This window comes from Chrysemys picta, chromosome 8, assembly GCF_011386835.1.
Source record: "Chrysemys picta bellii isolate R12L10 chromosome 8, ASM1138683v2, whole genome shotgun sequence".
NCBI lineage: Eukaryota > Metazoa > Chordata > Testudines > Emydidae > Chrysemys > Chrysemys picta.
In genome coordinates this window covers 80,701,516-80,726,631 of record NC_088798.1, presented here as the reverse complement: position 1 = coordinate 80,726,631, position 25,116 = coordinate 80,701,516, and the positions used below count along the sequence as shown (strand labels likewise).

Below are 25,116 nucleotides of genomic sequence, written 5' to 3'. Positions count from 1 at the left end.
CTCACTGAGCCCTGGTGGGCGGAGCCAGGCCGGGCTCACCCCTCCCACCGGAAGTCAGTGGGTGGGACAGTATAAAAGGCGGGTCTGGGAGCTCAATTGGGCTGCAGCTGCTGGAGGAGCCAGATGCCTCCTGCTTGCTCCCGAGTAGGGTGACCAAATGTCAGGTTTTGGACTGCAACACCCAGTCAAAAAGGAATCATGGTGGCTCCAATCAGCACCTTGACTGTCCGGTTGGTGGGATCGCCACACCGCGCAGTGGGGCTGGCAGACTCCCTGCTAGCCACCATGCAGTAGGGCTCCTGGATCGGGAAGCAGCAGGTCCGCCTCCTAGCCTTAGGGGTGGCCAGGGGGTCCATGTTCTGCCCTGCCTCCCGTCCGCAGGTGCAGCTCCTATTGGCTGGGTCAGGGCAGGGGAGGAGTAAGTGCAAGCGCGACTCGCAAGCACTCAGCAGGCGGCTGTTGAGGGGTTGCGTGACGTGTGCCTCTCCCGCTGCTGCCCAGCCATCTTCTCCTTGCACGACTGGGCTCAAGCTGCAGTGCATGCCCTGTGGTGAACCATGGTCTCTGTCACCCCATCGCCAGCACCCAGGAGTTTGAGGTATGTGTATCCCCATCTCCGAGTGCTGGGAATGGGGCTGCACCCCCATCCCCCCGTCATTGCATCCCTCCCTGTCCCAAGCCCCCTGCAGCCCCATCCCCTGTCATTGCATCCCTCCCTGTCCCAACTCTCCCTCGCATCCCTATCCCCCCGTCATTGCATTCCTCCCTGTACCAACTCTCCCTCGCACCCCTATCCCCCGTCATTGCATCCCTCCCAGTCCCAACCTCCCCCCGCACCTCATCCCCCCGTCATTGCATCCCTCCCCATCCCAAACCCCTGTTATTGCATCCCTCCCCGTCCCAACCCCCCCTGCAGCCCCATCCCTCCCTGCCCCAAACCCCCAAGTCATTGCATCCCTCCCCGTCCCAAGCCCTCCCCCCCTCCCGCAGCCCCATCCCTCACATCATTGCATCCCTCCCGGTCCCAACCCCCCTATACCCCAATCCCCTTCAATGCATCCCTCCTTGTCCAAATCCCAACACACCCCCATCCCCTCACTGCATCCATCCCCCATGCCGTCCTGTCCAGCGCCCCACACCTACCCATCCTGGCCCTGTATCCCTTACAGCGCTCTCCCACCCATCCTCTCCACCTCCCAGAGCTGCCAACCCCATGTCCCTCAGCCGCCACAGCCCTGCACCCCATTCACCTCCATATACTGCTGCATTCCCATTATGTCCCTAAAGAATAGGGGTGGGTCAATTTTTTGGCCCGAGGGCTACATCTGGGTGGGGAAATTGCATGCAGGGCCATGAATGTAGGGCTGGAGCAGGTGATTGGGGTGCGGGATGGAGTGAGGTATGCAGGAAGTGGCTCAGGGCAGGGGGTTGGGGTGCAGGAGGGGTGCGGCAGAGGGCGCGGGGGGTGGGGCGCAGGAGGGGTTTGGGGTGCGGGCTGCGGCCCAGCACTGCTTTCCTGGAGCAGCTCCAGGGTGGCAGCGGCGCGCAGCGGGGCTAAGACAGGCTCCGCACCGCTCCCGAAAGCGGCCGGCACCATGTCCCTGCGGCCCCTGGGGAAGTGGGGGCAGAGGGCTCCGTGAGCTGCCCTCCCCTGCGGGTACCTCCCCCAAAGCTCCCATTGGCCGGGGCTCCCCATCCCTGGAGGTGAGGATAGCACACGGAGTCCTCTGGCCCGCCCCAAGGGGCCACAGGGACATGGTACCAGCTGTTTCCAGCAGTGGCGCTGGGCCCGCGGCGGTGGCAATCCCATGGACTGGATCCAGCCCGCGGGCCGCAGTTTGCCCACCCCTACTATACACCCCTGTGCCCCCCACATCCTCATGCACCTGTAGCCTTCTGCCTCCCCCTGCATCTCCATCCACCCCACATACCCCCACCCCCTCCTCTCTCCTTCACTGCCCCCTCTCACCCCCCACCCTGCTCTCATCCTTGGCCTCTTTCCCTCCCCATCTTCTCTCCTCTCCCCCCCCCCCATCTTTTCCCCTCCAGCCCACCCTCCTCCCTTCCTAGCTGGGTGATTTAGGCAGCCCCTGGAAAAGTGTATGAAAGAGTGTCTCTGTGTAGGTAGTGTGTGCATGCATGCATTGTATGTGCATAAGAAACTGTGTGTCTTTGTGTAGGAAGGTGCATGTATTGCCATATGTGTGTATACCTGTGTGAATAAAATTTGCAGCCTGACTTTGACTTTTATTCCTTTTGCTGGCTTGTGCACAAAAAAATTGATGACATAAAATGTGTATTCATTTCATAACAAGTTTTTAAAAGAAAAGGGAACTCTAAAAGAAATCTATTATTTCTTAAAAAGTGAATGTTGTTGACTAGTAATTGCAGAAGAGTCAATGTATCATACATTTCTCCCCACCTTTGTGGAGCTACCTTATAAACAATTTGTTGCAGACGCTCTCTTTTTAAGTGTATGTCCAGCATCTACCATCCTGGAGCCCTGATCTTAGTTGGGGTCTCTAGGCACTAAACAACAATTGCAATATTAAATAATGTGGAAGTGTGTATCTGCATGGAGGTGTGGGAGTCAGTTTCTACAGATTTATTTATATAGGTATCTGGACAAGTGTTCATTTCTGTGGTTGTGCTCTATGGATTTGTATTTGGGCTTCAGGAGTGGGCCTTTAATGGACCCATCGCAGCTGTGATAATGTGTGGTACTAATTTCACACAAAATTACAATAAGTTTAGTGAACAAAAAATATGGAGCTGGTTACAAAAAATGGGAAGAGGGAAGGGAAAGAATCATGAAAACCTTTGGGTAATTTCATTTTTTTTAAATTACGCTTTTTGACTATTTTGCTGCCAGATCCTTTAACAAATAAAACCTGAATTTAGCATACTACATCTGTCAAAACAATACATATGCCTATTTAGACCTTGCAGTGAAAATGAGCACATGAGAGAGGGTGGGGGAGAGCAAGCGACGGAGGGATGGAGTGAGCGGGGCCGGGGCCTCGGGAAGAGGTGGGCCTCAGGGAAAGGGGAGGGCAGTAGGTGGGGCAAGGGTGTTCAGTTTTCTGGAATTATAAAGTTGGCAACCCTACTCCTGAGCTGAGAGACTGCTGGAGGCCTTGGGGAGCTGAGGACTGGCCAGAGCCGAATGCTGACCTGACCACGGAGGAGTTGCCAGGACTACCTACCACAGGCTTTTTACCCAGACGATCTGGACAACCCTCTACAGACCCAGGTACACCCCGAGGGGGAGTTAGGAAGTGGCCCACGGACAGCTGACCCTAGTTAGCATGTTGCTGTCAGCATGTTGCGGTCAGGATCCCTGCCGATCCAGTGGCAGGTCCCTCTGCCACTGTTAGGGCCCTGAGCCAGGACACAGTGGAGTGGGTGGGCCTCTGTCCCCCCACCACTCCAGCCGTGGGGTGGCAGTCTCCCCTTCTCTAGGCTAGGAAGCCAGTGCTTGTCGGCCATCCGCCTGAGCTAGGATGCCCGAAACCCTTTCTGCTCAACACTGAACACAGGCCCGAGTTATAGACACTTTTTGCCCCACCCAGGCCCTCCCTGTACTTGTTGCTCAGCCCTGACCACAGGCCCAAGCTAGAGACTTGAGCTGTAGACTGTCACCCCACTAATTCCCTACGGTAGGCGACGAACAGAGATGTAGTGAGGCAGAGTGGCCTCCCAGGGACCTGGAGAGGGAGAAGCCTCCGCTGCTAAACCACAAGAGAGCGCTATGGAGGGGATCCTCGCATTCCACTGCTTTTCTCCACCTGGTTCTCCATGTCTCAGGGCTATCAGTCCAGCATCTTTCACAAACACAATATTCACACTGTTTTGGTTCAAAGGGCAGCAGATTTAACAGGAGAATCATTTCAAAGGCTAAAATTAACTCCAAGTTCCTATTCTGCCAAAAATCTATTAACAGAGACTGATAGCTATACTTACTCTGCTCTTTCCCTTAACTATGGTGATTAAGCTTTGCAAGCACTGAGTTCACTACTGATTCTAACCCTGTTTCTATGAATCTTGGTTAGATTTTTACAAATTACACAACTTACTGTTCTCCAAGATGATTTTAGCCAATGCAAAAGTTTCAGAACGAGAAGTCAGCCATGTATCAATTCACTAAAACTTTGTTTATAAGTTTGTTTGTTTTTTGCAAACTAAGTAATACCCATATATAGGGTGACCAGACAGCAAATGTGAAAAATTGGGATGGGGGTTATAGGAGCCTATATAAGAAAAAGACCCAAAATTCGGGACTGTCCCTATAAAATTGGGACATCTGGTCACCCTACCCATATAGAAACAAACAAATGATTTCTGACTGCACTGAAATCTACTGGCAATTTGCACAGCTGGTCAGCTACAAGTTTTTGTGCTGCAGAGTTCAAGAAAAGCCACTCATGATTTCAACAGATGTGCTGATTTCTTTATAGGCCAATGGAAACAATGCTTCCCCAACCTCAGATTCCCAGAAATAGAAGCCAGAAGAGTCAGAATCCAAGAACTCTGCTTTGAGGGTTTAACTAGCAACATTACAACTTGAATTGATGCTAACAGATGCTGAAGGTCCAAGATCCTAAAACAAATGTATAAGCATGGTGAGCCAATGTGCTCACCCACAATTATTGACTGGCAAAATTTATAACTCCTTTTAGTCATAAGAAAGATATATGAGCTTTCCTTCACAACAGGAAACTGAGTCACAGTATTTCCTCTCAGGTTTCCTTGGCACTGTAAGACACGAGCAAGGATGACTGGTAAAAGGAGCACACTTAAGAACTGATGAGCGTGCATGACCATACTCTGACAATATCTGTCCACTTGTCTAGCTGGTGAGTGGTGACGGTCCTGCTGGAGTCTTCTTTGCTCCTGCACTCTCAGATAGAAGCAGTGAACAAAGAAGCCTCATGCACCAACAGTCGGCTCAGAGACTGCACCCTTTTCTGTTACAGAGAACCCAGTCATGATGATTCATATCTGTCACTTCCAAATGATATTATTGTGGTGCAGTGTATTTGGAGCTGGACCTGAAAGAACCCTGAAGTTACAGATTGTAGCAGTTCAGCTGCTAAGCAGCACCAATACAAATATCATGTTTCGCATGATTCACATAGAGTATGTGCCCAGATATGAGTCCAATCAAAAATCCTCATCTACAGATCCCTCAAGGAACTGAGACTTAACTATTTCAGTGGTCACCTTTTTGTCTCTGTGACTTGGTATGCCAGCTGTAATCAGCAAGGATACCATAGCGGTCACAAGGGATAAACTTTGTAGGAGAAAGCAATGCACAGTTGAAGGCCTGCAGCTACAGTACCATTTACTCCAGAGATCAAGCTGAGCCTGGGTTTTGTAACATTCCTTCACCTCTTCAGGGAGGCCTTTGCCTAATGGCTGTCCAAGGTGCCCCAGTTCTACTTGGAGACTGATCCCTGAGGATGGACACAATGAAGCTAGTGAGTGAAGAGCTATGCTCCCATCAACGTCACCCATTCCACATGAAACTGTACCCAGATACCAGAGTTGCTTTAAAGGTACAGACATTAATATTAATGTTACATTTCTGAAATGTATATGGCTTGGTATGGAACCATACCACAGTACAAATGTAAATCACACAGGAGAACTAGCAACATCTCAGATCTTGGAGTCTTATCTGTGGTTCATGTTCATTTTTAACAAAACTTATTTTTAATAGTAGAGTCCCTCTTCTCCATCCACAGTTCTGCAACCTCCTCCCGTCATGGAGCTGAGTACATTGTGTTCCCATTGGCGCCAGCTCAACAAGAGATACGGGATCTGATATCGAATTCAAGCAAAATCCCTAGCCACACAACCAACAGCGGTTCCACAATTTTTTAAAAACCAAATTTTGTCATTACATAAGAAAAGCTTAAAAAGAGGTTTGTGACATAGACTGCATATGTTTAGAGGGGTAAGCATAGGATTAATGTGCCTGACAATTTGTTTCACATAACTGTGGTAGCAATTACACTGCCACCCACAGGCAGCTATTAGGTAAAATGGCTTTGCCCCTTCTCCCAAGTAGTTTTTCACTAAAATAAATGGAGGATGCTGTAACGCTAACAGAACAGGTGCCAGCTCATGCCAAATCCACAGTCCAATTCACTTGTGTATTATAGATCAAAGTGACTGTTAAATGTATATGAGTATATTTGGTGTTTGAACGTCATAAAAACAAGTGGGTTGTTACTTGAATTGTTTCCACATATCTGTATCCCATTATAATGTAGTAGCAAACATTTACATTGTTTCTACCCCATAACTAAATAATCCATCAAATGAGAAAGAAGCCATGTGGAATGCAATGAAGAACTTTAACACAGAAGAGCTAATTTCAGAAAAGAGCTAATTTCAAAGCAAGTAGTCATTGTGTGTGATGGTCGCAGGTCAAAGACTCAAAATGCATTCCTCACTATCCATCATCAAAGGAAAAGCCCATGTGGGTAGTGACACTGTCAGCTTGTTTTCTGTGAGAAGAAGCTGTAAGTATGGATTCAGGGAAAGAGCCGGATCTCTGAACTTTGAGGACTCTTACAGGGAAATGTACCAGATGCAAAGTGGAGATCCCCAGAGACAATCTGGGTACCCTGAAAAGACTTTTGGGAAACTAGCAGTTTATTATTTCACTGCCACCATTTGGAATTACAAACTGACTCACCTGTGCATATATTTTACCTGCTTTAACCTCTCAATAACTCTCACTTCCTTTTCTTAGCTAATAAACCTTTAATTAGTTTACTATAAAATTGGCTACCACTGTTGTCTTGGGCGTAAGATCTAGGGTGCCCATTGATCTGGGGCAAGTGACTGGTCTCTTGGGACTGGAAGCAACCTAATTGTGATGTGATCTTTGGTGTAAGGAACCATTTTATCACAAAGTCCAGTTTGTCTGGGTGGCAAGATAGACTAGAGAGTCTAAGGGGACTGTCTGTGACTCCACGGTAACACTGATATAGTGATCCAGGACTTCACATTTGTTACTCATTTGGTGAAATCTAATAATAGAACACACCACCAGTTTGGGGTGTCTGCCCTGTTTTCTGACAGTCTGCCCTGAGGTAGGCAACTCACAGTCGTGAGCCACTCCAGACAGTGTGACAGATGCTTCTGTCATGTATTAACTGTGGCATATTAGTTGTCTCATCACATGCGGAGAATTTGGGATGCTTCAAGCTATTAGTGTATCACTGGAATGAACTGAAAGCTTTAAGCAGAAGTAATTTATACTAAAAACAAGTAAACAAGCCCCCATAAATAATCACCACAGATTTTTTTGTTAACCTTGTTATTTTATCTTTTCAGTTATCTAGTATGAAACTCAATATAGAAACTGCTATGAAGTGCTTTCCAACAAATAATCATCAAATTATATCTAAAAAAGGCACTGTTAGTAACATTTCCCATGTTGAGATAGGTAATCATGGCTTACAGTTAAGAAAACTACCTTAATTAGCATACCAATTTAGTACTCTAAATCGAAGGCTTGCTAATTGGTTTTAGGTAGCCAGCCAATAAATGTGTACAATAGAGAAACAGAATGACACCACCTCTCTGGAGAACTTGTTCCAATGAGTTTGGTATTGTTGAGTTACAAATGAGAGATCTATGTCTTTTCATCGGAAAATGACATGAAAATAAGTAAAGCAGCCAAAATAGGATACAAAAGGGCAATTTAAGAAAATACTGGTATAGATTCTGTAACTGAAAGCTGAAATTAGCTTTCCAAAGCAAAGAAATTAAATATAAACATCCTAAACAGTAATCTGGGCCACAATATACACTCCTTAGCCATTTAGGTGCTAAACCATTGCCTAACATTTTCATTGAGTGGCCTGGTTGACTCACTAAACTCTAGTCCCAAGCTAAAGCTGCTAGTGAGAAGGAATTCAAAACTGGAAACAAGCTACATCGTTGGCTGACACACTTAGTTTTTCCTCTCTATTGTTTTATAAAATAGCATGATGAATCTGCTGAGCAATAATAGGTCAGCAGAGAGCAATGTGATAAATCTGCTGCTGTTACTGCTCTGTTTCCAGTCTGGAGTGTGATAGGTCAGCCAAGACGGGAAGCTTTAGTGGCATTTGGGAGGACCGTATGAGACAGAGCAATAGTGGTGAAAACAGCTTTCCTTGATGGTTGCTGAACATAACCTGTGTATGGTTGGGTCTACCTTGGGTGGTTTAAGCATAAATTAAACATGTTGTATATAAGAATATGCAAACAGTGTAAATAAACAAAATTACACCATAATCCACTCCATGATATTAATTTCTGTCTATCAGTGGAAGTTTACCTACTACAAAAGGCCCATAATCCACAACCACTTGATTAAGGGGCACAGTTGTTTGACTTTCTTAGCAGTTGGTAAAGTGTCTCTTTTAATACTTAGCTCTATAATGTTGATAATACCTGTCATTTCTATGAAGCCTGCTAGTTAGTTCTCCACTGATACGTCCAGTCAACACATATACTTTATTTGCAGATTTTACATAACTCTAATTTCCATTAATCTTACGTCTGTTCAACATCAGTTCTACTGTTTTTGCTCTTTAAAGACTGTCAAGAGGAATCTTGGTATCCTAGGCCTAGCTAATTAGATCTGTTTATAAAGCTGCCACTTTTCTCTCTCACTTTTTACTGATGTGAAAGATGCACAAGCAAGTCACAGATTTAGGGACCCATCAGCAAAATTAGCCACTTCAATCTCAACTGAGATGATCTGGACATAGTGTTTGTTTTCAACACAATGTAATAACAAGTAACATATCAAATAATAGACTTTTTTCTTTTAAGTATCAGTGTATTTTAAATGCATAGATTTCTGAAAATTACCAGATGAGAGGTTAGAGGACCAAAATCCTACAGTGGTTCTGAGTGAGCAGACCTTTGTGCCCATGTGGAAGTGCACTGACTTCACTAAGGGTCCATATGGGTGCACAGATACACCTGCACTGAAGTCCCAGCAGTCCATTATTTTAGTTTAGTTCATGTTTGAACACTGCATAGAACTCTATGATGTTATTTTTCATTTTGGAAGCAGGAGCGGCGCCAGGGTTTTTGGCACCCTAGGCGGGGGTCCTTCCGCGCTCCCGGTCGTTGTCGGCAATTCTGCAGCGGGGGGGGTCCTTCTGCGCTCCCAGTCTTCGGGGCACTTCGGCAGCGGGTCACGGAGCGAGTGAAGGGCCCACCACAGAATTGCCGCCGAAGACCCGGAGCGCAGAAGGACCCCCTGCCGCCGAATTGCCGCCCCCCCCAAATCCTGGCATCCTAGGCGACCACCTAGGTCACCTAAATGGAAGCGCCGGCCCTGTTTGGAAGCCTTCCTAGAGTTTGTGTAAAACATTTGGAAAATTAAGGATTCTGAATGTCAGCTTTGCATATAAGACCGAAGAGAAAAGGTTTACATGCTTTGCTTATTCTGCAAGAGTGAATGTACACATTGCAAATAGAGATGAAGTGTGTGTTCTGCATTGCAGTATTTAGCCTTTATACTTTATCTCCTCAAAAGTACATTCATATGCCATTATTTAGAATGTGGTCAAATTTACTGCAAAGAATACTTCTGCCAGATTATTTTCCAATCAGCATCCACAACTCCTCAATCTTGGTCCAAATAGCCTAAGCTTGTTGATCCAGGCCAGGCACAGCATTTTCCAAGCAGTCTGTATGTATCTACGTTTCGGGGACAGGAATAACTTGATGGGAGTTGATGTATAAGTGGGAGGAGAGTTATTGAGCATTGAGTTTTTTGGCATTTGGCCATTTCTACCACAGGCACTGAAGGAGAGCCACCCATGTTGCGAGACTAAAGTGCAAAAAAAAATAAAAAATACACCCTAAGTAAGCCTACTTAGCCTGCGGTTCTTCGATAGCAGGGCTAGTTGTCCAGCACACTAGTTAGGGGCTCTAATGTTTTTAAATGAGAAACTTCTGCTTAAACCGAGGATAATAAGAAAGCAACCTCTCTTATTTGAAGCCATACAGATACAACCTGGCACTGTATGCTATCATACTAGAGTGTTTTGAAAATCTGAATATATCTATGCTATCCTTTTTTACATATGGGAAAACCAAGAGACAGAGTAACATGCACAAAGCTATAGAGCACGTCAATGATAAATTAGGATTAAAAATCAGGAATTCTTGGACTCCAATACCAAACGCCAACCCAAAAAACATGCTGCCTCTCTGAAAACAAGTGTGAATATTTTATTGTATTCAAAAATAATGAACCTACAAAAAAGTCCTGTTTTGCAGCTGTAATGTAAGTCAATAGCATTCTTCCATCAACAAAGTGCTGTCTAGCAACATTTATTGGTGTGAGATATTTCTTCTGGAAATGAACAGTCCTTTGCCACAAACGGGCTTCAATGTTTACACAATTGGATGACCCAATCAGTAGAGAACCTAACAATAGACAGCCCTTACATGACACATGGCCCTGAACCACAAGCAAGGTCTCAAAGTACCACCCTCTCCACTGATTCCCTCCACCTCTACCATTCAGGAAACCAAGACATCTGCACAAAGTAGTTTTAAATAACTAACTTCACACAAGTGAGAGACTGGAATCTAAGATGGAGAATCAATTACTTATTTTCTGACACTCCCTTTTTCATTTTCTACTAATGGGTGCAGAAAATCTGAATCATTCATAATTAAATAAAAGAAACCGAGCCCTCTGCCTGCACTGGGGAAGAGCAGTGAACAGAGAGTCACAATTAGACTCTGCAGTTAAGGCCACTTCATTTCCAGACATAATGTTGCTAAATATGCTATTTACCACTAGAGCAAAAAAAGCAAGCAATAAAAGGACTCCAGCTTGATTAACAGAATAGATGTCACCCAGCAATCTCCAATATGTGCCTCTGACCTAACGTACATCTTTTCAAACCAGAAGTGCTCCCTAGAGACCAGCAAACATTTATTGTAATTATTTACTGTCTTCTGAACAGACCTGCTGTGATCTACACACACTAAAACTACAATTACTGGATCTGGAAAATACCATAGCAACACCCCATTATGGCCCATACTATTTTGTCATGGTAATGCCCAGTAATTCGAGTTTATTGAACAGCTGAATTGTAAAGGCTAGGCTCTAACATGAAATGATATTGGAGTTTTAAGTCAAGAGTGAGATCTCTATTTTTCTATCTATTCTCGATCTAGTGAGAAAGAAATGAGGACATTAAGAGAATTTATGAACTGGTTGTTTGTTCTGAACACAGCTTCTCCTGATGCTCATTAGCTAAAAGCCTCCGGATTAGGTCAGAAAGTCATGATTTCATTCTTAAAGTTGCATAAGTATGAAGGTGGAATTGGGAATTTAAGGGCTGTATTTCTAGATATTGTCTCTTTTAAAGTCAATTTTTGGTAATCCATAAATGTCCTCACAAGTATCCTGACTACAGTTAACCCATCAGGTACTGTATCAGCCATAGACAAAATCCAATCCACATTACACTTATGTGGACTCCTACCAAAAGACGCTGACCCACTGGGCCAAATTCTGCCTTAAGTTGCACCTGTGAAGAATTTGGCACAATGAATCTGGAAGCTAACTCCACTTTGCATGATACACTGTCCATTCAATAAACAGAGTGTCAGCTGTGTAAATCCAGTTAATGCTGTTGGAAATTACTTATCTAAGAATAATGAATGGATAACACACTTAGATCTTCACATCAGATACACAACCAAGTTCACCAGAAGGAAAAGAAATTCTGAAGATTAAAACATATACGTTAAATAAAAAGTCAGACTATGACAGTTAAACAGTTGTTTTGAACTTCTAAGTACCTGTTGTAAATTCATTAACATGATTTTGCTGAAGTTTCTGGACCTCTAACAGATCACACATTTGTGATCATAATCATCAGGCTTTGTCACCATTTCCATTATCAACTCTTATTTTCGGGTCCTTTTAATGTAGCAGTGCATACCTTTTGCAGGCTCAATACTAGGAACACTCCAAAAAGAGTATTTCTGAAAGGTCTTCAGAAAATACTTACTATATGTTTAGGTCTGATTTTTACGTGTGGACAAGAAATAGTAGAGAAAATGGAGGTTAATGAAGGTCAAAAAGAAATCCAAGCTTCTCAGTTTTTCCTTGACATATTAACAAGTCTGATCACATATGCTCACTTGTTCAAGTCTTTTTATACCCTTCTATGCATTATGCTTGTATTAGCTAGCATTAATGTGCTGCTTATCTCATCCGAGACTAGACACTTAATAGAGGAGATTTGTAATACAGCGCACAAACTCAATTTATAGTCTTTGAGGAAATTGTTTCCATTTGCTAATAACTTTATACAGAGTAAGCAAACAACCCCATAATAAAAAAGCAGACATTTCTTCTGGATGGGAGAATTTTCATAGTTAAACTTTTGTCTCTTTCCCTTTTGTAAAAGCTTCACAGACCTGTTACAAATTGTATTTAATGTTTGCAAAGCTCTGAAGATTTTTTGATTTAAAGAGGTGTTAAATTCATACATAATAGTCAAACAGCTCTCCTGGATTCCACAATATCATTTGTTGAAGGGCATTCCGAACAGCATTCAGAACACTGGGGAATTTTGATTGGAAGGTGAAGTCAGTTTTCCCCACACTGGAATAATCTATTATATACTTGGCAAGTTCTCACTTTACAATTTGTATGAAAGAAAAATTATTGTATTATTAAGCACTGTCAGCACTTTTAATGATAAATATCAACAAGATAAATATTAACACAGATCTGAATTACAACCAAAGCTGGAATAAATTAGTATAAGTGAATGAAGGCTGTAAGGTTCCCCTCATTGTTATAAAAGCATCATTTCTTGGGTGGGATTGGTGCCAGTTTAATTTCTCTCATCCCTTCCACATAATAACACAGAGGAACAGCATGGTCTAGTGGATTGAGCACAGGCTCTAATCTCATTTTTGCAATTAACTGTGTGTCTTAGTCCAATATTCATCTTCTGTTTTCCTCCCCCTCTATAAAAAAAATGGAGATAGTGCTCTTCTCCCACCTTCACATCTATTTTGGGGGCTAATTAATGTTTGTATGGTGCTCTTCAAATGGAAAGCATAATGTAAGTACCAACTATTATTGCTACCACAGTGAAACATCAATGGAATGCATTAGTTTACACTTGGGTGATTTACAGTTGGAGCTACTTGCTTGTTGCGGGGGAGGGAGGGGAAAGGACAATACGTCTTGTAACTAACATATGATGTTAATGACTGAAGCTCTAAGGCCTTGATTCAACAGGAAAGGAAACGGCATATATATTCTGAACAAAACCTATTTTCTTATACTGAGAGAGGACTTTCACAGCCCAAAATGGATAATGTAGCCTGCTACAATGACTTTACTAGATATACTACATCCAATACACACATTCATGGGCAACAACTAAACAGGTTTCCCATTCAGAAAAACTAAGGCCTTATTAACCATAGATGTGAGAATAGTATTCTCAGACCAATGATTTTATTAAATTATTGTTACAAAAAGTTCTTACCTGCTTTATTTCACCAACTATTGTGAATTATTACCTACAAACTGTTCTAATGATTTTACTAAGAAATTGAAGTGTTCACCCCACAGACCAACTTGGTTGGCAAATTCCTTTTAGCTACAAATATTTGGAGCATGTTACAGACTATATGATGTTATATTCAGTAACCTCTACCCATTCCCATGGGAATCAAGACTGAGGGGAAAAACAACTGAGGAGAGTTGGCAGTTTTTCAAAGGGACACTATTAAGGGCCCAAAAGCAAGCTATTCCGCTGGTTAGGAAAGATAGAAAATGTGGCAAAAGACCACCTTGGCTTAACCACGAGATCTTGCACGATCTAAAAAATAAAAAGGAGTCATATAAAAAATGGAAACTAGGACAGATTACAAAGGATGAATATAGGCAAACAACACAGGGATGCAGGGGCAAGATTAGAAAGGCAAAGGCACAAAATGAGCTCAAACTAGCTACGGGAATAAAAGGAAACAAGAAGACTTTTTATCAATACATTAGAAGCAAGAGGAAGACCAAAGACAGGGTAGGCCCACTGCTTAGTGAAGAGGGAGAAACAGTAACAGGAAACTTGGAAATGGCAGAGATGCTTAATGACTTCTTTGTTTCGGTCTTCACTGAGAAGTCTGAAGCAATGCCTAACATAGTGAATGCTAATGGGAAGGGGGTAGGTTTAGCGGATAAAATAAAAAAAGAACAAGTTAAAAATCACTTAGAAAAGTTAGATGCCTGCAAGTCACCCGGGCCTGATGAAATACATCCAAGAATACTCAAGGAGCTAATAGAGGAGGTATCTGAGCCTCTAGCTATTATCTTTGGAAAGTCATGGGAGACGGGAGAGATTCCAGAAGACTGGAAAAGGGCAAATATAGTGCCCATCTATAAAAAGGGAAATAAAAACAACCCAGGTAACTACAGACCAGTTAGTTTAACTTCTGTGCCAGGGAAGATAATGGAGCAAGTAATTAAGGAAATCATCTGCAAACACTTGGAAGGTGGTAAGGTGATAGGGAACAGCCAGCATGGATTTGTGAAGAACAAATCATGTCAAACCAATCTGATAGCTTTCTTTGATAGAATAACGAGCCTTGTGGATAAGGGTGAAGCGGTGGATGTGGTATACCTAGACTTTAGTAAGGCATTTGATACGGTCTCGCATGATATTCTTATCGATAAACTAGGCAAATACAAATTAGATGGGGCTACTATAAGGTGGGTGCATAACTGGCTGGATAACCGTACTCAGAGAGTTGTTATTAATGGTTCCCAATCCTGCTGGAAAGGCGTAACGAGTGGGGTTCCGCAGGGGTCTGTTTTGGGACCGGCTCTGTTCAATATCTTCATCAACGACTTAGATATTGGCATAGAAAGTACGCTTATTAAGTTTGCGGATGATACCAAACTGGGAGGGATTGCAACTACTTTGGAGGACAGGGTCATAATTCAAAATGATCTGGACAAATTGGAGAAATGGTCTGAGTTAAACAGGATGAAGTTTAACAAAGACAAATGCAAAGTGCTCCACTTAGGAAGGAAAAATCAATTTCACACATACAGAATGGGAAAAGACTGTCTAGGAAGGAGTACGGCAGAAAGGGATCTAGGGGTTATAGTGGACCACAAGCTAAATATGAGTCAACAGTGTGATGCTGTTGCAAAAAAAGCAAACATGATTCTGGGATGCATTAGCAGGTGTGTTGTGAGCAAGACACGAGAAGTCATTCTTCCGCTCTACTCTGCTCTGGTTAGGCCTCAGCTGGAGTATTGTGTCCAGTTCTGGGCGCCGCATTTTAAAAAAGATGTGGAGAAATTGGAAAGGGTCCAAAGAAGAGCAACAAGAATGATTAAAGGTCTTGAGAACATGACCTATGAAGGAAGGCTGAAAGAACTGGGTTTGTTTAGTTTGGAGAAGAGAAGACTGAGAGGGGACATGATAGCAGTTTTCAGGTATCTAAAAGGGTGTCATGAGGAGGAGGGAGAGAACTTGTTCACCTTAGCCTCTAAGGATAGAACCAGAAACAATGGGTTTAAACTGCAGCAAGGGAGGTCTAGGTTGGACATTAGGAAAAAGTTCCTAACTGTCAGGGTGGTTAAACACTGGAACAAATTGCCTAGGGAGGTTGTGGAATCTCCGTCTCTGGAGATATTTAAGAGTAGGTTAGATAAATGTCTATCAGGGATGGTCTAGACAGTATTTGGTCCTGCCATGCGGGCAGGGGACTGGACTCGATGACCTCTCGAGGTCCCTTCCAGTCCTATAATCTATGATTCTATGATTCTATGATTAGTATCTGACAACTTTTTGTATTAAAATTAGATCTGGTCTCTCTTCTCAAACACAAAGGAACTGGATTTACAGTATTAATTTTCCAACTGATGTGATTTACCTGCATGTCTTCTCTCTCCACAAGTACAATTTACAAGTGGAAACGACAAAATGTTGGTGCTCGATTACTTGCAATGCTTTACAAGCCTTTGACATTAAAAAGGTGCTATAAGTACTTAGTCAGGCATAAGTTTTACCTGGACCAATGTATTTCACAATTATAGAATCTCTCTATATGCCAGGCTGCATTTTAAAATTTCAAGATCTCTGTATTTTAAGGTTATGTCTACACTGTAATAGCACACAAATGGCTGGCCCAGGTCAGCTGATTCAGGCTCACAGGGCTCAGGCTGTGGGGCTATAAAGTTGCACTGTAGATGTTCAGACTCAGGCTAGAACCTGAGTTTTGGGACCCTCCTCCTTCACCGAGTCCCAGAGCCCAGGCTCCAGCCCAAGCCCAAGCCCAAATGTCTACACTGCAATTTATTAGCCCTGAAGACTGAACCCCGCAAGCCCATCGGCTGACCCAGGCCAGCCATGGGTGTTTGAGAGTAGTGTAGACATGCTCCAAGGCTGTTGGCAATCTACTGTCTTCATATATTCCAGACCTTCTCAATCTTATCTAATCTGGTCCATCCATTTTTCAGAACCTCGCTGGCTTTGTGAATGACAAGCTACTATGGGTGACAGAACCTAACAGACACTCTTCTGACCACAATCAATTGTGAATTCAGAAGTCTAACCAATCATTTGAGCTCATTCAGGTTAGCTTTTTAAAAATAGTTTTCTAAGGCATATTACTTCCAGTGAAGTGCTTTGGGTTAGCCTTGGTCATTTAAAATGTGTCACAATTGAATACGTTTATGTTGTGTTCTTCATACAAAAACGTAAGTGCCATGACCATTTCCAGAAGTCACCAATGCATACTGCATGTAGAAACTGTCCTCTTACATGCAACCCACAAAAAAGGCTTTTTTAAAAACTGATGGAATTTAGATTCTGGCTTCTCATGTTAAAAAATTCAATATAATTACAAATCAAAGCTTGTTTTTACAGTTGTTAAATAGGCTTTTGTGTTTGTTTTTTGCATATGCACACCTCAGTTTGCAACATACTTTTAAGTTTAACATTATTTTTGTTATCCATTTGTTAATTACTGATAGACTCAACCTCTGGATTTGTCTGGTTGCCACCTCAGTTACTTTGACTTCTGGATTTAGTAAGGTGCCCTCCCCCTACATACCTATGCACCAATCCAAGGAATTTGACCATTAACTTTAACAGTGATTCCAATAAAGGTATTTATGTTAGATATGAAATTAGTTGGGAGACAGGGTTTAGATTAAGACCTAGGCAATCAAGACAACAGAAGAATGACAATTATGCACACCTGTGCAGCTGATCATGGGACCATTTATCATGAGCATTACCTTGAAACTCTTATCTTCTAAGATAAACCAAATATTAAATCCATGAGTTCCAAAGCCCCACCTTCCAAAGCAAAAGGCTCCATATGTTTTATGCACCAGTCTATGAGAAACTCATTTTGTGGGATGTTTCACATTCCATTTGAAAGTTTATTCCTCTATATATTCCTGTGGTAATGTCAACCAGATGTGACAAAGAAGCCTGTGAATAATCACAAAAATTACAAGCATATTCTAATTCTGAGGTACTGTAAAATCATAGTTTGTTCTCTACCATTCCACCTCGTAGAGGGCACCTGCTCATTTTAGAAAGCTTATTAGTTAATGACTGGTTCTTCATCTTACATTAATTACATATTAGTGCCGCAGCTGAGCACGGCGTTTCAAGGTAAATAGCAAGCCAAGTTCCTTTACCTGATGGTTTTACAGTCAAAAATAGATCAGTGAGATTCGTTGAGACAATGATTTAGAAGAGGAAGAAGACACCACTTCATGATATAGCTTCTAGCACAGAACAGAAGAAAAATTGTGTGCAAAGTTTTTATTATTAACTAATATTTGGAAAAAAAAAGTAAACAAAGCAAGTTTCCACATCAAACAAGGCTCATCACCTCAGATGCGCTTGCTTTTGAGGAGGGATCTAAATAAGAAGAGTCTAAAGCTCTTCCTTCCATGCAAGGAAGTAATTGAAAATCAATGTTGAAATTTTATATACATACATGAAATAGCTTTTTTCATTGAATTTAAGATTCATGTTTTAGTCTTGAACTCTTCCTGTTGAATACAAACATTAATCCAAGAAATATGCTGGATCTGGAAAGAATGGTAAACAACTATAGATTGAGAATGAATATTTCACCAGTAAAGCTGGAGGAGGAATAAGAACAGCTAACTAAATATTAATTGAAATTAACAAAGTATTACAGAATATCTATATGTATAAGACAAAGCTAAATCTGTCGGTAATTTCTTGACCAAAAAATTCTGCTCATCACATTAAAAATGACTAAATGTATAATATGTGTTCAAACATGTATTTCACTGTGCATGAATATTCTTACAAAAAGTAAGCACCATCACATGGAAACTACATATATTAGGTCTGATTTTCAGAAGTGCTAGTACCCCAAACTCCAGCTGAAGTCAATGGGAGCTGTGAGTGTTCAGTCAGCACATGATTACATCGGGCTAAGGCCAACAGTAAAAAGAAGCTCTCAGAAACCAAAAATATCTTACAGATTTCTAGGATCCAAAATGAATCTTGTCTTTAGATCAAAGCTCAAATGTTATTTGCCTCTGAAGTTTTATAACACCATAACAGAATTAGTGGGGAAGGGTTTATGTATTTTTAAACAGTCTTCACATAGCACAAAAGCTGTTTTAAAGACTGGGAAAGACCTCTCTTAGACTAACTGGAAAGCTGTGTACACTATCTTTCACTAAAAAAAAATAGTTCATCTTATTAAACTTACAAAAAGTTGCAAGCATCTGATTGGTAATGAAGCACAGAGCCCAGCTTGAAAAGTAACCTGAAATTTCTCTGGAGCTGAAGTTTAATGACCTTTGATTTTTAGAGGTGAAATGTGGTTTGAGATAAGTGTTAATTGCTTTCTTTCCAGTTTGAGAATTGTAGAGCTAGAAGAAAGCACCAGATTATTAGATATTTCATCTACAGTAAAGGAGGGGCCACAGATAAGCATTTACTCAGGCTTTATTATCATCGTTTGTATAAAAGAAGGTGCCCATACTTCCTTTATTTCGGAGGAAGAAATGTAAGGATCCAAGTATTTAGCAGAAACACTATTTTTTTAAAGCAGTTACATCAATGAATTTAACTGCTTTCCTACATTTAGTCCATAATAGCCAGTAAAGTCTGTCTAAATATACATGAGTTAATAGAAAAAAATGGCCAGAAAGGAAGGAGTAATAGTTCTCAAGACCTGGAATTATTTCTCAGCTCCTCTGAAGGATGAGGTTATTGATTACTGCAGGTAAGCAGCCAATATGCATCCCAACACATGGTGAATGAACTTTTAAAATCATCACTAGTTTTCTTCTCTCAAGCCAAGCAAATTAAAGGGTATGGCAGAGGTATGCATCTTTTCCAGCTCTGAAGTCTGCTATTTCAGACATGTTTGCTTTAATATGCAGTCTTTAATATGCATATCAACACTGGAAAGAATTTTCACTCCCCTCTGCCCTCCAAGTTTCCTATAGCTCAAACAAAACTTGAAGAGGTTCCATTGAAATAAAAAAATATAAACGCACACAACTTTAGTCCTACAGGAAACTAACAGGCAACATTTCAACTCAGACAGGAACAGTTCCAGGCAGGCATGATTTGTGGAACAAAAGTAATTTCAATTTATTTTACAACCTCTGTGACCAATTCTAAAAACAAACACTTTCAGGTATCTGTCGAACTACCCAGGGTAATAAGAAGTGCCCAAGTGTTCACCAGATTGGACCATCTTGTGACACCTGCCATCAGTCGCAGTTGCTACCAACACCAGTGTTAATAAATAAGATCAAATTGCCAACTCTCATGGAGTTATCACCCAGCTAGGTTTTTTGTATTTTTTCGGTAAAGTTGAGTGGGATGGCTTGTCATACCTTTTCTTAGGGTCCAAAAAGCTGCTGTTTGTCTGTGTGTGTTTGAAATAAGCAGCTGATACACAATGATTGGGCTTTCATGAATGTGTGTGGTTTGTATATTTAAACAGAAGCTCTGCAACCTTATATGCTACAGACCATTTTAGCCCTACTGTTATGTAATTTAGAGTTACAGGCATGGATTGATTATGGTGAGCTGAACTAGTAACTCACCTGGCCACAAATCTAGCAGGTTGTCTATGTTCTAACTTCTACTAAGAGGATGAGCAAAGTGATTTGGCAGTCCAGTGGGCTAGCCTGTGTCAAACTGTGGCAGCCCACACAATACATGTTTGAGTACTGTGCATAACTAAAAAGATAGATAGAAAACTGAACCAGTATTATCATCTTTCCCTTTTTCTTCCATCTCCCTTTATTTTCTTCTCTTTTTGTCTGAGCTCCATTGAAGTCTTGTCACTCTTACTCCTATTCCCGCTTCATTTTTACCTCACTTCTGTTATTCCCCTTCCTTGCTGTTTTAATTGTTCTCTTTTCTTGGTAAGTTCATGCCAGCCACTGAAAAAGAATGTCAGAGCCATGCCCCCTTCATTGAAGTGTTTTACCCAGAGACCTATTGCAAGTGAAATTGATTAGTTTTGCTGGACTCCAGTGAATTTAGCTCACAGCAGGAAAGTGCGAAAAAGCACCTCTGAATTTTACTGTGGGTAGATTCAGACAAGTTGTGCAAAAATCAGATACCAGTGTTAGCTGTCCAGTTTCCTTAAGTAGAAAAGGGGTAAAAAAAAAAAAAAAAAAAAAACACACTTTCATCCACATGCATCTCAATGGTTAGGTTGCTGCTCTGGTTATTCCTGCACCACTGAAACACATGTAGCAAAACTGGCCTATTACTTTTGGAAGCAGCAGTAATGATAAATTGTTACTGTATCTATGGTACATGTTTCACTTTAAACATTATTTCAATGTAATGCTTGTACCTTTAAGAGAAAAGACTGCATTCTGGCTAAGCACAGTATGAGGGGATAGATCCCAACTACTACCAATGACTGAGACCCTGGGATCACATCTTCATAACTCACTGGACTGATGAGACTCTTTATTCACTAACATTTATAAAACATTCTGAGGGGAATCACTACAGAAGTGTCAAATTCATACTCAACTAGACCTCTTAAATAATTACCCCATAAGCTTTATAAAAGCACAACTATTATCCTAGTTTTCAAGGACGGTAAACAGTTTGATTATCTGAATAATTAAAGGAACATACTTTTGAATATATTTCATATCAAAATACCTGACTACTTGCACTTTGATTAGGTGCACCACTTTATATTAAGGCATATCTTCATAGGAGTGATACATGGAGATTTGTACTGGCATATATAAAGCCTTTCCATAGATGCTGCAGATAACTGCTAACTGAGATTACGGAAATACTAAACTAGATTATTATACTATACCATTGTTTTACTGTAGGAATCTTAAATGCATAATGGAAGGAGATCTTGTGCATTATCAAATCGGGATATGATCACTGTACTTGTGTATCAACATGCTGAACTGCAGAAGCTGCTTTAAATCTATTGATAATCACAGAGTCTTCCTTCTGGAAGAGGAAACCTTAATAGAGATTACGTTATTATATACAGATTAGCTTTGCATAATTTTACTTTAACAAGTGCTGGCACTTATAAAACAAAACAACCCAAACACTTTAGGAGAATGGTTTAAACGGGGTGTGGTGGAGGCCAACTGCCCTATCAACAAGGAATATAGCAGTGTGCAGTTTTGACTAAAGCGCAGTTTCAACATGTGGAAATTACATAAACTTGCACTAAGGATCTTAGAAAACTCAATCAAATACTACTCAGTCCTAGAAAGTCCACTTAATGAATATTTCCAGGGCAGTTAAAAGCTGCAGCAAGGCTAACATATTCCAAGAGCAGGTGTGTCACAGTGGTACTTGAGAGTCTATGGGTAGATTTTGAAAGTATGGCTTATGAGGTTGTGTCTCCAGAACTGTGCAGCTGATCAGAAGCTCCAAGAGTTACACACACAGTTCTTCACAATGAAATTCTGACAACACGAAGGAGTTTAATATGTGAAAATAGGTCTCCACAATACTCCTGGCTGAACATTACCCAATTCTTTCACTTTAAAACTTGGACAAAGAGTCTATTTTTAAAATAGTGAATTGGTTCCCAAATTTAGCTTCACTGTTGCCATGTGTTTCACATTTCCACAGGAAGAAAAATTTATTACATTGCCTAAATGGATAGCTTGATTGCATAAAGAGGTATTAAAACACAATTATCAAAACCCCACATCAATGTAGCAACTTTTTATTCACCCTGTAGTAACTTTAAATTTCACTAGCCAGATCATAAATCTTACTAACCAGCCTCCTATAAATCTAGATGGCCAAACTTTAAAAGAGGTTGACCATGTAACTTCTCTTCTGATTCACTTGCGGGGTTTTGTTTTGTTTTGGGTTTTTAGAGAAGTTAATTTTCCAGATTTCAGCAAACTGTTCTAAAGACACTTTGCCTTCTGCTTACTACAGACCTCGCATTCTAATCTTGGTGGTATCTGTACAACCTTACCCTCTGCATGTAAAAGAACTATCAATTCCTCTCCCTTGCATCAAAAACTGGGGGAGGGGCATTATTCATGGTCATCATCATATGATTCTACTCCACTGAGTAGACTGAGGAAAAATATATCACCAGCCAGCTTATCTCTGTTATTCTTCTGATGTGCAAGTTGACTCCAATGCCAATCTAATAACATCTTCAATGCCCATGGAGATGCAAAGCATTACATTTGCCCCATTCTTCAAACAGTAGGAGCCATTGTTCCAGCCTTAACTGTCTCTGAACATTGGCTCAGTTAAAACAACATGTCTTTAATTAACAGCGAGTCGTGACAAACCATTTTATGCCAACATGCCCATCTTAAATAGCACAAAAATCAACTATTTCTCTGTGGACAGCTTACTACAATGAAAGCAAAAAGTGGCCACTTCTGCACTAATCCTGCAATTCTACACAGGGAGTTTTAACTATATTAACTCTGAAGTCATTATTTTGAATCTACTTCAGCTATGAAACAGGGAAAGAAAATTTGTGGTTTCTTTCATGTATGTATTTATTTTCTAGTACATAACTACCATAACATAATGGTAAAATGTCCTCATGAAACTATGGAAATCTAGATGTATCATAAATGTCACTAAAGTACCTAACCAAAATATCATAGCAAATGCACTATCCACATAATGAATCAAGGCACATACACAATAAAAGTAAACTGTACTTACAATCTGGTTAACTTCAGCGTGTTCTGGAAAAGCAGCTCGGGTAAAACCTGTAATTTATTCTTGTTCAGACGCCTAAATAAATAAAGAGAATACAGTTAACACAAAAAAATGCATTAGAATAATTTTCATACTCAGGAGCCTATTCCATCTTCCACAACACATTGAACTCTCATTAAAGGATGTGAAAAGCCATGGTATTAAACTAGTACAGAATGTAGGAGCCTTTGTGTACATTATTAATACACAGGGTCAGTACATCATGCCATGTGTAGACCACCTGGCCAGCTCCTTGAAAAAAAAGATAGAGAAAGCAAATATTAAGTCAGAATGCTATAATGTGTATGAGTGTATCTGCATGTTAGAGTTGTATTGGGTGCTTACTAACATACAAATCACATGGCTCCCATGTTGAGTTTTCAGTGCTTTGAAGAGATTTGCAGAAGGTATCTGGTTTTCATCTTTCTTTCTAAACATGTAGGCAACAATAAGTTAAATATCCCAACCATCCTGGAATTATTTCCAGATTGCCTATTGGGTCTACTATACAGGGTCACGTTAATTTTTGTTTTAAAAAACTGTATATTAAACATTAACTTTGGAAATCTGAGCACTATTGTGAAAAGTATGAAAACACACTTTTAATGGGACTACTGCATCCTTGCAAAGGCTTCTGTGATTGGAAATGCAACCTATTTTACTTAAAGTATCTCCTAAAATTACTTTTTGGGGACCTGTTTTAATATTTATTTTCTAGTTAATTTTAATATATTCATTTGACCAACTTTTGCACTAACTCACTAACACATCCTGCTAGCTGGGAAAAGTTTATTGCCCATCCTGCCCTACATCAACTACAAAAGTATCTATCATCCCGAAGTAAAAATTATCTTTATAAAAGTCATGCAAAACTGAAATCATCTTAATGTAGACAAAGCAACCCACTTTAGAAACCCAAGTTAAATACTGCAATGTACAGCAGAAACAGACTTCTGTTCATCCACAAGCTCAGTAAATGTTGCTTAAATGTAACAATTGACCTGAACTCACAGAAAAGACATTCAAAGCTAAAACTAAATATCTGGCTCCAGTCTCCCACAGAATAGTTCTGTTTTGTGTATCTCTGTAGCTTAAAAAAACAACACACAGCATTTGGCTAATCTGCCCTGAATGTTTATAACAGTAGTAATGAGTCTGGTTCCATGATATAATGATGGTTACTAGGGTTCTGCTCCCAAAAGCCACATGGGCTCTTTAAGAGAAATACTGATGCTTAGCCTCCAATTCCTGGTTTCTAATTTTCTTGGATGCTGAGTACTTCATTTCATTTTCCATGCCTTTCTGGATTTATTCACATTACAGGCCTCCACCATTTTGGCCTGAAAGCTCTTCCTTAGGGATCAGTCTAAGGTCACTGGGACTGAAAGGCTGGAGTTTTCATATGGCTACCATATGAATACATCCAGCAACAATGGAAAAAGGCAACCATATATGTACTTCTCTTCCTGATATCAAGAACAGACAAGGTTGGGTTTGGAAGATTTGCATACAGTTGGACATACTCAAAATTAAGGACATACCTAATGCAAACAAGTTATAAAATTGGTTCACCTTCCAGTACATTTCAGTAACAAATACCCAAATTAGTTTTCTAGGAAAGTACATTTAATGACTAAACACAGCAATAAATGAAAGACTATCAAAAGCCACAGAACAGGTTTAGTCAGCAGATGGGGGATTCTAAGTCTGAAAATGACTAGCAGAATGAACTATACGGAAAGCAATTATTTTTTGATAGCACATAGCCAAACAGAGTGTGGACAGTTTCTGTCACTTCTAGCATTAACTAGCTTTGACT

At 41.0% G+C, this 25,116-nt stretch overlaps 1 protein-coding gene across 1 annotated transcript in view; it reads right to left on the bottom strand.

Moving 5' to 3' along the window:
- Positions 1 to 25,116, bottom strand: part of SLIT3 (slit guidance ligand 3) — a 793,796-nt gene that overhangs the window by 675,785 nt on the left and 92,895 nt on the right. The window contains exon 4 of the mRNA XM_005295705.5: positions 23,262 to 23,333. Within this exon, the coding sequence (XP_005295762.1) occupies positions 23,262 to 23,333 (72 nt within the window). The remainder of the gene's footprint in view (positions 1 to 23,261; positions 23,334 to 25,116) is intronic.